This window comes from Dermochelys coriacea, chromosome 4 (assembly GCF_009764565.3).
Source record: "Dermochelys coriacea isolate rDerCor1 chromosome 4, rDerCor1.pri.v4, whole genome shotgun sequence".
In the NCBI taxonomy this organism is placed as follows: Eukaryota; Metazoa; Chordata; order Testudines; family Dermochelyidae; genus Dermochelys; species Dermochelys coriacea.
Window position 1 is genome coordinate 10,379,069 of NC_050071.1, and position 14,638 is coordinate 10,393,706.

Sequence of the window (14,638 nt, forward strand, 5' to 3'; positions counted from 1 at the left end):
CTACCTTGAAAACCAGGATGTTTTCTGCACTGATCAATCTATTTGCATAATTCAAAGCAACATCAACATGTCTGAATAAATAAACTCCAAGGAGGGGATTTCCTAATTCCTTCATGGCAGACTCACTGGTATGTATTCCACTGTGGTAAATTTTTGAGGCCTCATCCCAAGGCAGCACTAAAAAGCAAAAATGTTCCTCAAGTTCTCTGCCTTGCCTCCCTTCTTCACGCATCTTGGCCCTAGCAATGAAATAAAAAGAGGTTACACACTCTGACAGCTAACACAGCCAGCAGGTTTCAAAGACGTGCATGGACAATACAAGTAAATATTATAACTATCCCAGGGTCCTACTGGCACTACTTTACCCTCCCCTGTGGGAGGCTTGGCTCTGAACAGTTCAGCTCACAGGCAAGAGCAGGGGACATAGAGTTCTCCCCCAAGGAGTTCAGTCACAAATTTAATTAACGCATTTTTTTAAAATGAGCATCATCAGCATGGAAGCATGTCCTCTGGAATAGCGGCCGAAGCATGAAAGCGCATACTAATGTTTAGCATAACTGGTACGTAAATACCTTGCAATGCTGGCTACAAATGTGCCATGCAAACGCCTGTTCTCTCTTTCAGGTGACATTGTAAATAAGAAGCAGGCAGCAGTATCTCCCTTCAATGTAAACAAACTTGTTTGTCTTAGCAATTGGCTGAACAAGAAGTAGGTCTGAGTGGACTTGTAGGCTCTAAAGTTTTATATTGTTTTAGTTTTGAGTGTAGTTATGTAACAAAAAGAAATCTACATTTATAAGTTATACTTTCACGATAAAGAGATTGCACTACAGTATTTGTATAAGGTGAATTGAAAAATACTATTTCTTTTGTTTATCATTTTTACAGTGCAAATATTAGTAATAAAAATAATAATGAGCACTGTACACTTTGTATTCTGTGATGTAATAGAAATCAACATATTTGAAAATGTGGAAAAACATCCAAAATATGTAATAAATTTCAGCTGGTATTCTGTTGTTTACCAGTGTGATTAATCAACAGCCCTAGTTTGTAGGACATTTAGCCAATGCTAAGAACCAGCAGGTGGGACATGCAGCAGGTTCCATTCACTGCCAGAGGCAGAAAAAGGGAACCGAGAGAGGGTAACAGGTGTTCTGCCCTTCAATGTTCCCTCTAATTTTTGACAGGCCATGTGCGCAAAAAATTTCTTCTGTGCAAATTGTTGTGCTTCTGTGCAAATTTTTGTGTACGCGGTGTTTCACAGTGTGTGCGCGCACACGCACACAGCTTAGAGGGAACAGAGCTGCCCTTTATGTCCTTGTACAGGAGCATGAACTTGCATAAGGCACGCGTGCAGCCTCGACGGACACATCTAGTCTGAAAAACTCCAGCCTTGTGCATGAGGTGAACGTGCAGCTTGTGGCATCCACAATGGCACATGTTTGAAGAACCACCAACCAGAATTGCTAAAGGGCCCGGTCTTTTCCAGATAAAAGCAGTGCACCTTTTTTACATCTAGGGTACAGAGACAAATTGCCCCAGGGAGGGAATGGGATCTGGAACACAACATGGGCAGAGAAATGCATTGAGATAGGTGGAAATCTGAAAGCACCTTAGGCATGAAGCCTGGATGTGGCCTCATGGTGACTTTGTCCTTGTGGAGCCACTGTAAGGTGCAGTACCCATCCAAGCACTGAGCTCACTCTCCCTCCTAGCAGATGTAACGGCTGCCAGGAAGGATATTTTTGATCAAAACCCACTCAAGAAAGGCTTCTGCAATAGGCTTATAACGAGTGCCCATCACTTTTATCAGCGCAAGATTAAAGTCCAAGGTTTTAAAGTAAAGGGCTCCTTAATGGGAGGGGGGGGGGGGTAAGGGACGAACACATTTACCAAACCCTTAAGGAACCTGAAGACTGTAGGGTGAGACAAAATGGGTTTGTCCTTAATTAAACCATGATACTGCCTCTGGATTTGCATCACTTACTGTGGGGAAGAATCGAATCGACGGACCCTCCGGGTTCGTTGATGAAGGGGTCAAAGGTACCCAGAAGCAGACCGAAGAAGTCGGTACAGGCACAGAGTCAAGCAGCTGAAAGCGTGCAGTGAAGCAGGTCTCACCCAGACATACAAGGCACTGGAATTGTGTGCTGATGTCTGGTATATATAAGCGGTGGGCAGGAGGCACATCTCCAAAGTCTTTATGGGGCTTGGGACCAGACATGGTCCAGGTGGGGGGCCAACGGTTCCTGGTACAAAAGCATGCTAGACACAATACATTCTATGCTATGCCACACAAACTAACTGCAGTAACTCCTTGTTTAACAGTGTAGTTCTGTTCCTGAAAAATGCGACTTTAAGTGAAATGATGTTAAGCGAATCCAATTTCCCCATAAGAATTAATGTAAATAGGGGGGGTTAGGGAAATTTTTTTTGCCAGACAAAAGACTATATTTCATACACACACACACATATATACACGTATAAGTTTTAAACAAACAATTTAATACTGTACACAGCAATGATGATTGGGAAGCTTGGTTGAGGTGGTGAAGTCAGAGGGTGGGATATTTCCCAGGGGATGCTTTACTGCTAAATGATGAACTAGCACGCGGCTGAGCCCTCAAGGCTTAACACATTGTTGTTAATGTAGCCTCACATTCTACAAGGCAGCATGAACGAGAGGGAGGGGAGACAGCATGGCAGAGAGCGACAGACACACACACCCCATATGTGTGAGAGAGAGACGCGCATCAGCCCTTTAAGTACACTGACCCCACTCTAAGTACACTGCCTTTTTATGTAGATGAGCAAGTTGAGACAGCAGCTGCTGCCAGCAAGTTCCCTCCGTCCTGAGCCCTGTCATGCTCCCCCCCGCTCTATGGAAATGGGGTAAAGTAGCAGGGGGCAGGAGCGGGGGGAAGGGGGACACCCTGACATTAGCACCCCTCTTTTCCCGCCCCTTGCACAGCAAGCAGGAGGCTCCCGGGAGCAGCTCCAGGGCAGAGGGCAGGAGCAGCACATAGCAGTGGGGGAGGGACAGCTGAACTGCCCGCAATTGATAGCCTGCTGGGCAGCTGCCCCACAGGGAACTTAGGGGAGCAGGGAGCTGACGGGGGGCTGCCAGTCCACCCTGGTTCCAAGCCCCCACCAGCTGGCTCCATCGGGCTGCTCTTTCTGCAAAGACAAAGCAGGCAGCTGCCAAACGATGTTAGAAGGGAGCATTGCGCAACTTTAAACGAGCGTGTCCTCTAATTGATCAGCAACGTAACAACAAAACAACATTAACCGAGACGACTTTAAGTGAGGAGTTCCTGTACAGGAAAACTATGATGACGATAAGCTAGATGAAGGCAAGAGGTAGCTGAGACACGAAGGCAAGTTCTGCCCCCTGCAGCAGTGGCACAGGTGGTGCTCAAGCAGATGTAAGGTGCAAGCCCTTAGAGTAGGACAATGACGTCCCTCTCATGTGAGAGCCTCACACACAACCCAACACATGCAGGTTTTCAAAGGTCCGGGGAGCCAGGCAGAGAGATCTGCAAAGAACCACCAACTACTACCCCAAACAACCACAACTGTGAGCATGGAGGAAGGAGCCTGATAAAGAGGCACATGCAGAAGGGCAGAAGAATGGCAGAGTTCCATGCTGCAGTCCATGGTGTGTGGCACAGGGCATTTGCAGTAATGGTAAGGCACGTGTTTGGGGGTGGAGGAGGAGAAGGCACACACTGTTAGGTGGTCTAACTTTTCATTTCCTTGCTTTTATGGGTTTGCATCAGTTACGTTGTGTGTGTAATAAACAGCTTCACAAAGCTTTTTGTTTGTTAATATAATAAACTTTTCATCATCAGAATGGTGCCTTTCTAATGCTTCTCACTTGTAAACACTCACCCACGATAGTGGATCTAGAAATGTTTAGCACGTACATGTGTGAGATAGCAGTGCTGAAATGTATGAGCATCATAAACCAAAGAAATGTCTCACCCCCTTCCAACTTGGGTTAATAAATAATTAAATCCAAGGTCATCACAGATGTATTTTGTTGACAATTAGGCTGTGCTGCAAAGCGGTTTTCCATCCCCAGTGATTCCCTATGAGACCTGACCTTCCTCAGGGCTGGTCTCATCCTCACCTCCAGCCAGTGATCAGAAGCGTCACATGCAGATAGGCCAATTTACCTGATCAATAACAGGAAAAAACTGGAAACTTCTGCTCAGTTATGCGTATGTGCTTTGCCCCTCATAGATTATATTCTGTAGATTTAATTCTATTTAAATGCTTTTAAATGTTTGGCATGAAACTACAAAAACCAAAGACATTATTAATTAATCATCACATAGCATAACTTGCCTATGCTTTTCAAAGATTAAGGAGATGGGCTGCAGTTGAGGAAAAACTCTCACAGCCTGTTATGGCTCCCTGAATCTTGACCTGGCACAGGTTAATGAAGCCTGGGGTCTGCTCTTATTTGGAACAGTTGATGGATGGTGCCCAAGGAACTGTCTGTAGACTGTCGCACCATCTCTCCATTCCTTTATACCAACATGCTCCCTGTACCTGGACCTGCCAGGAAGATTATAGTTCTAGGTCTGCCAGCAACACCCATAAGAATCACGAGGATCAGGAGACAAGGCCAGACTCTGCATAGGGAATGTAGCAGGACAGAGACCTGGCTCACGGTCTCCTGAAGACCTTGTAAATAAAGAACACGTAGGTAGGTAAAGAAAGGTGGCAGGAAAAGCTGGGATAAGATTTAAAACAAATAAAGTAATGGAAGTCATATTACGCAGCAAGCAAATGACCCATAAGGACACTTTGTAAAGTGAGCCCCACGGTAACACTAGCATCCTTGACTTGCCATTGGAGGAAGCTGGTCTCACAATGGAAAGGAATGATGAATGAATATTAAGAGCAAAGGGATAAGTCATGAAAAGTCACCATGGTGAATCCACTGCCATTCATTTTGCAATAACCTACCTCTTTGAAGCAAATTTTTTTTCCAGATCTTCATTGTGTACCAGTTTTATCTCACCAAACTGCCACGACAACTGCAGGTCACATCCTGTGTTGAGACGAGACTGGCTCAGAGTATGATTGATGCTTCTATACTCCCTCTGATTAGTGTAGCAGGGTGTTAAAGAAACTAGAAACACAACAAAGGAAACAGTGAATATATGACGCATTTTCCAATACCCTTTGCAGACTGACATAAGTAGATTTCATTGACAGCAAATTCACTAAGGCCTGATCTACACTAGGAAATTAGGTCAGTATAACTACGTCACTCAGAGGTGTGAAAAATCCACACCTCTGACCAATGCAATTAAACGAACCCATCGGTGTAGACAGCACTAGGTTGATGGCAGAATTCGCCTGTCGACCTAGCTTCCACCTCTCAGAGAGATGGATTATCCCTCCCGTCGGCATAGGTAGTGTCTGCACAGAAGCACTACAGCTGTAGTGGTTTATGTGTAGACAAGCTCTAAGTCTGTTAAATTAATTATGGCAAACATTAACCAAAGGTGAGGCAGCATGGCACAATGGATACGTTAAAATAGTGTGCTTTTGCTGTCTGTTCTGAGACCATTTGTCATGCTAATTACTTTGCCCAAGGGTCTGGGCTTAGCTGCTGAGAAAGTTCTGTCTTGCATGTCTCACATAATGGTACAGTTCATTGATCTTAAGGAAGGTTTCTGTTGTAAGAGATGGTGCTCATAGAGAGGAAAGAGAATCTCCCAGGTAGCTAGGATTAATCCCATGGAAGGTTTAGAATATCAGCATTAAATGTATGGTCCATGTTCTATGTTCAACAGGAAGTCAGCACAGAGAGCAGAGCAGTGGGCTGACACATCCATGGTGTCCTAGGTAGGCAGGGATCTGCATTCTGTACCAACAGGACCATATTCAGGGTTGGCAGCTCCACTCTTCCTTTCCCACAGCTCCTCCAAACTCTCCATTCGGCAGCCACAGAGCCGAATCTGCTTGCTCCCCACTCCCCATGCTGCTTAATAGAGTGAGTGAGGAGTGCACCTTGGACTGGAGTTTCACTGGACTGAGCTAAATTCAGGAAAAGGCAGAAGACAACTGAATAATGCACAATGTGACAAACTGAACTATATGATTGGCAGGTCAGGAAAAGCCTGACAGGAGGCGACACACAGTTCACTCATCATAGCCATCTTGAAACGTGTTAACTGCCATAACTAGCTAAAATTAAACCTTTCTACACAATACAAACAAACAACACAATACCAAATACACAAAGCCCCCAAAAGAAATGTTTCTACACTCCAATGGCAGGCAGAGAAAATAACTGAGGGGGATGCGGTCACACCTTTTTCCATGGTCCATGACCCTGTGGGAACATTTCAGGCCAAAGGCTCTAAGTCACCACTTTGTGGCACCTGACTCCAACAGAAAGCATCTCCTCTATTTCAGAAACTGACAAACTCTCTCTAACTCCATGTATTGGTGTTCATATGTAACAGAACATATAACATTTGAGAAGAGTTTTCGGGATGTGTTAGCAAAACTGGACAAAACTAAATAAATATATTTTAAATTCAAGATATTTGTTATAGTCAGTAATGATAAATTCAGAGAAGATTAGGATTGGAAGAGACCTCAGGAGGTCATCTAGTCCAACACCCTGCTCAAAGTAGGACCAAGCCCAACTAAATCATCCCAGCCAGGGCTTTGTCAAGCTGGGCCTTAAAAAACTCTAAGGATGGAGATTCCACCACCTCCCTAGGTAACCTATTCCAGCGCTTCACTACCTGCCTAGTGAAATAGTTTTTCCTAATATCCAAGCTAGACCTCCCCCACTGCAACTTGAGATCATTGCTCCTTGTTCTGTCATCTGTCACAACTGAGAAGAGCCGAGCTCCATCCTCTGTGGAACCCCCCTTCAGGTAGTTGAAGGCTGCTATCAAATCCCCCCTCACTCTTCTCTTCTGCAGACTAAATAAGCCCAGTTCACCCAGCCTCTCCTCATAAGTCATGCGTCCCAGCCCCGTAATCATTTTTGTTGCCCTCCGCTGGACTCTCTCCAATTTGACCACATCCTTTCTGTAGTGGTGGGGCCAAAACTGGATGTAATATTCCAGATGTGACCTCACCAATGCCAAATAGAGGGGAATAATCTTCCCTAGATCTGCTGGCAATGCTCCTGCTAATGAAACCCAATATGCCGTTAGCTTTTTTGGCAACAAGGACACACTGTTGACTCATATCCAGCTTCTCATCCACTGTAATCCCCAGGTCCTTTTCTGCAGAACTGCCGCTTAGCCAGTCGGTCCCCAGCCTGTAGCGGTGCATGGGATTCTTGCGTCCTAAGTACAGGACTCTGCACTTGTCCTTATTGAACCTCATCAGATTTATTTTGGCCCAATCCTCCAATTTTTCTAGGTCATTCTGGACCCAATCCCTACCCTCCAGTGTATCTACCTCTCACCCCAGTTTAGTGTAATTAATGAAGATGATGAACAACGTCCCAGGACAGACCCCTGGGACACTTCACTTGATACAGGCTACCAACTAGATATCAAGCCGTTGATCACTACCCGTTGAGCCCAACGATCTAACCAGCTTTTTATCCACCTTATAGTTCATTCATCCAATCCATACATTTTTAAATGGCAGGCAAGAATACTGTGGGAGACTGTATCAAAAGCTTTGCTAAACTCAAGATATATCACATCCACCACTTTCCGCATATCCACACAACCAGATATCTCATCATAGAAGGCAATTAGGTTGGTCAGGCATGACTTGCCCTTGGTGAATCCATGTTGACTGTTCCTGATCACCTTCCTCTCCTCCAAGTACTCAAAATGGATTCCTTGAGTATCTGCTCCATGATTTTTCTGGGGACTGAGATGAGGCTGACTGGCCTGTAGTTCCCCAGATTCTCTTCTTCCCTTTTTTAAAGACAGGCACTATATTTGCCTTTTTCCAATCATTGGGGACTTCTCCCAATTTCCACAAGTTTTCAAAGATAATGGCTTATGGCTCTGCAATCACATCAGCCAACTCCCTCAGCACCCTCGGATGCACTGCATCTGATCCCATGGACTTGTGCATGTCCAGCTTCTCTAAATAGTCCTTAAGCTGTTCTTTCACCACAGAGGGCTGCTCACCTCCTCCCCATACCGTGCAGCCCAGTGCAGCAGTCTGGGAGCTGACCTTGTCTGTGAAGACAGAGGCAAAAAAAGTATTGAATACATTAGCTTTTTCCACATCATCTGTCACTAGGTTGCCTCCCCCATTCAATAAGGGTCCCACACTTTCCCTGACCTTCTTGTTGCTAACATACCTGAAGAAACCCTTCTTGTTACCCTTCACATCCCTTGCTAGCTGCAACTCTTGTTACCCTTCACATCCCTTGCTAGCTGCAACTCCAATTGTGTTTTGGCCTTCCTGATTACACCCCTGCATGCTCGAGCAATAATTTTATATTCCTCCCTAGTCATCTGTCCAAGTTTCCACTTCTTATAAGCTTCCTTTTTGTGTTTAAGCTCACCGAAGATTTCACTATTAAGCCAAGCTGGTCACCAGCCATATTTGCTATTCTTTCTGCACATCGGGATGGTTTGTTCCTGCACCCTCAATAAGGCTTCTTTAAAATACAGCCAGCTCTCCTGGACTCCTTTCCCCCTCATATTAGCCTCTCAGGCGATCCTGCCCATCAATTCCCTGAGGGAGTCAAAGTCTGTTTTTCTGAAGTCCTGGGTCTGTATTCTGCTGCTCTCCTTTTTTCCTTTTGTCAGGATGCTGAACTCAACCATCTCATGGTCACTGCTGCCAAGGTTGCCACCCACTTCTACTTCCCCCATCAATTCTTCCCTGTTTGTGAGCAGCAGGTCAAGAGGAGCACGGCCCTTAGTTGGTTCCTCCAGCACTTGCACCACGAAGTTGTCCCCAACACTCTCTATATTGCCCAGCAGATGTCAGGGTGATTGAAGTAACAAGCAGGTTTTTCTGAGCTTTAATCAGCTCAGTTCACAACATCTGGTAGGTGCTAAATATGAAACAAGTCCATTGATTTCAAGGCTTTGAGGTGTTATCATTTATAGATGGAGCTTTGGAATAACACACATCACTTACACAGTTATGCACAATTTTCACTTGACAAAAATGCTCAGTTTTGATTTTTGTTACCAGTTTACCGTACCTTTATCAGCAGTCCTCTTTATTTTAGGGATGGTAAATTTTTTCAAAGGATTTGTTTCTACACCAACAGCTGTCACGCATGGTGGCTTCTCATTTGATCTTATTTTTTTCTGCACTTTAACTCTATTAGTTTCTTCCATTTCCATCTTGTCGCTAGCCTAAAACAGTAATGAAAGCCGTAAGTAACCACCTAAGAAACAGTCCATTGGTATTTCTGCTTTTCTGCTCAACTCTATCTATGTTGTTATCTCATCCTCCCAGCTGTACTGTGTGCTCAGCGAGGCATCAAACTGTACCTGCTTAGCAGCCAAATAGGGTATCACTATCTATCGAGCAGTCCCTAACTTTACTAAGTTCCTCCGACGCTATATCCTCATGCTCTCTGGGAAATAGAGGACCAAGAACTATACAAGTTTAATTCATCTCTATGTCACTATTCCCAGTCCCATTTGTCTGTCCTGTCATCCTGTTGCATCCTGTCTGTCATGTTGTAAATTATAACATCTCTGGGGCAACAACTCTCTTCCTTCTTGCATGTTTGTCCTGCACCTAGCACAATGAGAGGCTGATCCACTAAGGGAGTACCTAGGCATGTCACACTACAATTAATATGTTATTAATAGCCAACTGATAGCCAACCTCCTCCTCTGAGAAAATTCTGAAAACCATTCTGTTTAGAAACTTTTCTGCTAGTGTATCATACAGCACTTTATTTCCACATTTTTAAAGTATGATTACATACACTGTACAAAGGATCTTTGTCACTTAGGATTTTACACGTCTCTGCTGCTGGTGATGTAAGAATTCCCTATGACATTATTCCCCCAAAAGGAGTTGTGTTTATCTTATCACACATCTTTGTTTCTCTCTTCCTGGAAAAACTTTTAAACAGAAGTTTACATGTCCAGGTGACTGTTCTTCTGTAATGTCTAAGACTTTTGCTAGTGCAGACTTAATGAGCTAGCTCATCACCAGAAAGTCTTTGAAGGAACAAAACAAAACACATATGCTCCTTGAAGGAGTACAGTGACAGTGTTATGAAAGATTTAAGAAATCTTTCTCATAAAGATTTATTTGCTGATCTTATAATTTGAGGTTAGTAGTTATATCTCTACCTTTTCCCTCTTCATAAAAATTTGTGTTTTGGTCTTTTAGAGACCAGTATTTTTGGTGTCAGCCATTTTGAATTTTTTAAGAAGTGTTTATTTAAGTTTATCTTTATTGAGTGCACTAGAAAGAACTGAATAAATATAGCTTTCACACCTTTTAATTTTTAGAGGGAAAATGTCCATTTTACCCATTTATTGTACAAAGTCTGAATAACAGAAGGTGTTAAAATGCATTTTTAGAACAGTACATTTCTAAATAAAGGTTTCAGAGTAGCAGCCGTGTTAGTCTGTATTCGCAAAAAGAATACATTTCCACCAAATGCATCCGATGAAGTGAGCTGTAGCTCACAAAAGCTTATGCTCAAATAAATTTGTTAGTCTCTAAGGCGCCACAAGTACTCCTTTTCTTTTTTTCTAAATAAAAAAGTTACTACATCTGCAAAAATCTTAGTAATAACAAAATAGTGTTAATACATACATATGTGATAGCAGATATTTTTAAAGAAAAATATTTCATATGCAGTAAGTCCATTTTAAATAAAGCCTTAAGGTCAAAGGCGAACCATTTAATGCATATACAGAGTCATGCATTTTTATAAAAAAATATGATCAGGCATTTATTGTATTTTTAAAGTCATTACATAGTTTACAAATTCTTAGCAACAGCAGAATAAAGAAGTGTTAATACATATAACAGCAAGTTAGACAAACACCTGTCAGGGATGGTCTAGATAATACTTAGTCCTGTCTACTTCTCCTGACTGACCCTCCTTTGTTTGTTCTCAGTCAGGGCAGTTCCTGGACCCTCACCTTCAAATAAGGCTGTCAACCATACAATTTTATGGCTTGCAGTCAGCTTTAGTCTCCTGGCTGTTTTCTTGGAAGAGGCCTGATATAGGACTGTCACCCCTTTGCTAGCCCAAGCTTTTCTGCCTCCCCTTCCTTCTGTATATTCTTCCCTTTATAGCAGGCCTTGTTTTCTCTGCAGCTGTGGTTGCAGCTGTGAGTGCAGGCTTCCATGATTGGCAGCTCTGACAGCTGCATGGGGGTGTGATCAAGCTACTTGCTTATAAACAGGAAAGGCTCTTCTCCCCCAGCTGTTTGTGTTCTGTATGGGGTTGTAGACCCCATTACATGTTCTTCCCTACAAGGCTGTGGTATTGCCTTGGCTAGTATAGGATACTTATCTAGACAGGAAATCAGAGTTAAGAAGCAAGCTTCCTGCCTGTTGCTGTACACAAAAGGTGACAGGTTCTGTGGTATGGTTGTGGTGACAGGTATCATCTCATGGTTCTCAGGTTTGTCTCTTTCATCACATTTAGCCAGCAAAAGAGAGCATGATTAGTAACTAGTGTGAACTCATTTCCTAGGAGGTAGAATTGCAGACTCTCTATTTCCCATGTGGCAGCCAAGCATGCTTTTTCTATCACTGAGTATATTTCTCAGGGGGAAAGAGTTTCTCACTGATACAGGCTATCTGGTGTTCTCCATTTATCTTTGGAGAAAAGACATCCCCCCCCCCAGTCCTACCGCCTGTGTGTCTGTTTGTAATACAAATTACTTTTTGAAGTTCAGGCTATACAGCACTAAGTGTCTGAAGAGTATGGTCTTGAGTTCTTGAAAGGTACTTTCGCAGGTCCACAACACCTGTCTTGGGGTGGCATCCCTAGTTAAGTCAATAACGGGAATGCTATGGTGGCAAAATGAGGTATGAACCTGCAGTAGTAGCCAGATAAGCCTAGGAAAGCATACACTTGCTTTTTGGTCATGGGGGCCTTGTATACCTGTAAGGCATGAACATTATCCACCAAGGGGCAGATGTGTCCTCCACTGACTCTGTCCCCCAGGTAACAGTCTTCCTCCTTTCCTATTGCACATTTAGTGGGGTTTGCCGTTAACCTGTCAGTGATTGGAAAATGGTAGCTAGATTGTCCAGATGGGAGTCCCAGTCCTTGCTATCGATCAGGGTAGCCAAACTTACTTACCCTCGAAGTGCATAAGAAAATCTTCAGAAGTTCAAGAGTTGGGGTGCACCGGCTCAGGGCTTCTGGCCTACAGAAAGCACTTGCTGGGGCTCAGGGCTTCAGCCCCACTCCTGCTGAAGCCCTGAGCCCTGGCAGGTGCATCCCATGGGGCTGAAGCCCTGAGTCTCTCCCCCCCCCGCTGGACAGAAGCCCCTACTTCACCACCCTGCTGCAAGGCAGAGGTCCCGAGCTCCCCTCCGTCCAAATCTGGTAGGTGGAGAATGGGGGGAGAGAGGGCTCCAGGAGCCACACCTTAACTGTAAAAGAGTTGCATGCGGCTCACAAGCCACAGTTTGCCCCTCCCCTGCTATAGATAACTATGTCATCCAAGTATGCTGCCGCATATTGACTGTGCTGTAGGAGTAATTGGTCCAAACACCGAAAAGTAGCTGTTGTCCTGTGTAACCCAAAGGGCCTGATGTTAAAATTATATAGGCCAAAGTGGTGTAGAAAAAGCCATTGTCTCCTGGGAAATCAGCCTTAAAGGGATCTGCCAATACCCCTTCGTCAAATCCAAAGTGGTGATATATTATGCTTCTCCCAGTTGGTCTAAGAGTTCATCCACTTATGCCATGCGGAAGCCATCAAATTTAGAAACTGTGTTCACTTTTCTAAAATCTATACAAAAACGTAGTGAGCCATCAGGCACTGGGACCAGTACAATACGATTTCTCCAGTCACTCTGGGATTCTTCTATCACCCCGAGTTGTAACATGGTCCTGATCTTTCATGATGGCCCCTCAACTTGTTGGGGATTGGTTGGAGCCTTTCCCATATTACTTTACTGGGTTCCGTATTAATGCAGTGTTGTGCCAGGAACATCTTCCTGGGCAAAGCTGAGAATACCACTAAACTGCTAAAGTTTGCAGTTGCAGTGCCTATTCCTTTTGCTTATGGTTTAGGTTCTTTCCAAAGGGTACTGAGCCTTCTTTTAGGCAGTCTAAACTTTTAGCTTAACTTGGAGTTGTAGTTCCGGTTCCTCAAGATACAGTCTGATAAAAAGATTTCCCCTGGCTTTCTAGGGCTTCACTAAATTTACATGGTAAATTTGTTCCTTTTTCTTCCCTGGTTGTCTGCTTACGTAGTCCGCAGTCCTCTCTTTATCACCTTGTAAGGGCCCTAACCATTAACTTTGATTCCAAGCTTGGAAGAAGCAACAGGATAGGATCACCTAGCTGAAAGACGCACATCCATATTCCTTTATTGTACTATCATTGTTGTTGATCCTGTGTTTCCTTGACATTTTCTCTAGAATATGCCCCTCCAGTCTCTCATGTAACTTTAAAACATATTGCACTATGTTTTCTGCCCTCAGAGATTGACTTTCCCAGGTTTGCAATACCAGGTCAAGTATGCCCCTTTGTTGTTGTTTATGTAGCAGTTTGAAGGGAGAAAACCCTGTTGTGGTTGGGGCACTTGTTTGATGACAAAGAGTAATGCTGGGAGTAGTTGGCTCCAATGTCGAGGATCCTGGGTAATGAATTTCTTGAGCATCATCTTAAGTGTCTGATTGAATCTTTCCACTAGGCCATCTATGGGTGGTACAGAGAGTGCACAATAATTTGATTTTTAATAGTTCCCATACTTCTTTCATCAGCCATAATGTGAAATTTGTCCCCTAGTCAGGACCCCTTCGGGAAACCCTACCCATGTGAAGACCTTCAGCAATTCATTAGCGATAGTCTTAGCATTCTTAGACCACAGTGGTATGGTTTTCGGGTGTCTGGTGGCATAGTTCATGATGACAAATACATGCTTATGTCCAGAGGCACTCCTCTTGAGGGGGTCTATAATGTCAATTCATATTCTTTCAAAGGAAGCATCCACCAAAGAGAGGGGTACTAGTGGAGCCTGTGCAATTCCCTTAGGGGGGCTGTTAACTGGCATTCAGGTCATGATGCACATAAATTCTCAACTTCCTTAAAAACCCTGGCCAAAAGTACTAGGCCAGGATCCTAGACTGTGTCTTGTGCTTCCCAAGATGTCCTGCACATGGGGGCCATACCAACCTTGTCACCCTTACTTCTGCGCTACTGCTGCTGGTGGCACTGTCTTCAGAGCTGGGCATCCAGCCAGCTCCTGTTGCTCTCCAGCCACCGAGCTCTGAAGGCAGAGTGGAGAGCGGCAGCTGCTGGCCAGGCACTCAGCTCTGAAGGCATTGTCGCCGCCAGTAACAGCAGAGAAGTAAGAGTGGCAATACCACACCATGCCACCCATGCTCTGGCAGGGATTTAAAGGGCCTCAGAGCTCCAGCCCCCGCTACCGCCCCGGCCTTTTAAATCCCCGCTGCCGCTGCCCCAGGGCTCAGGCAGCAGGACTCAGGTGGGGATT

The 14,638-nt window shown here is 44.3% G+C and overlaps 1 protein-coding gene across 1 annotated transcript in view; it reads right to left on the minus strand.

Annotated features, from left to right (window-relative positions):
* Positions 1-11,192, minus strand: part of TEX15 (testis expressed 15, meiosis and synapsis associated) — a 75,549-nt gene extending 64,357 nt beyond the window's left edge. The window contains exons 1-4 of the mRNA XM_043513044.1: positions 11,094-11,192; positions 9,176-9,332; positions 4,981-5,146; positions 5-239 (exon numbers count right to left, since the gene is read on the minus strand). Of these exons, the coding sequence (XP_043368979.1) occupies positions 5-239; positions 4,981-5,146; positions 9,176-9,320 (546 nt within the window). The 5' untranslated portion in view covers positions 9,321-9,332; positions 11,094-11,192. The remainder of the gene's footprint in view (positions 1-4; positions 240-4,980; positions 5,147-9,175; positions 9,333-11,093) is intronic.
* Between the last annotated feature and the right edge of the window lie 3,446 nt (positions 11,193-14,638).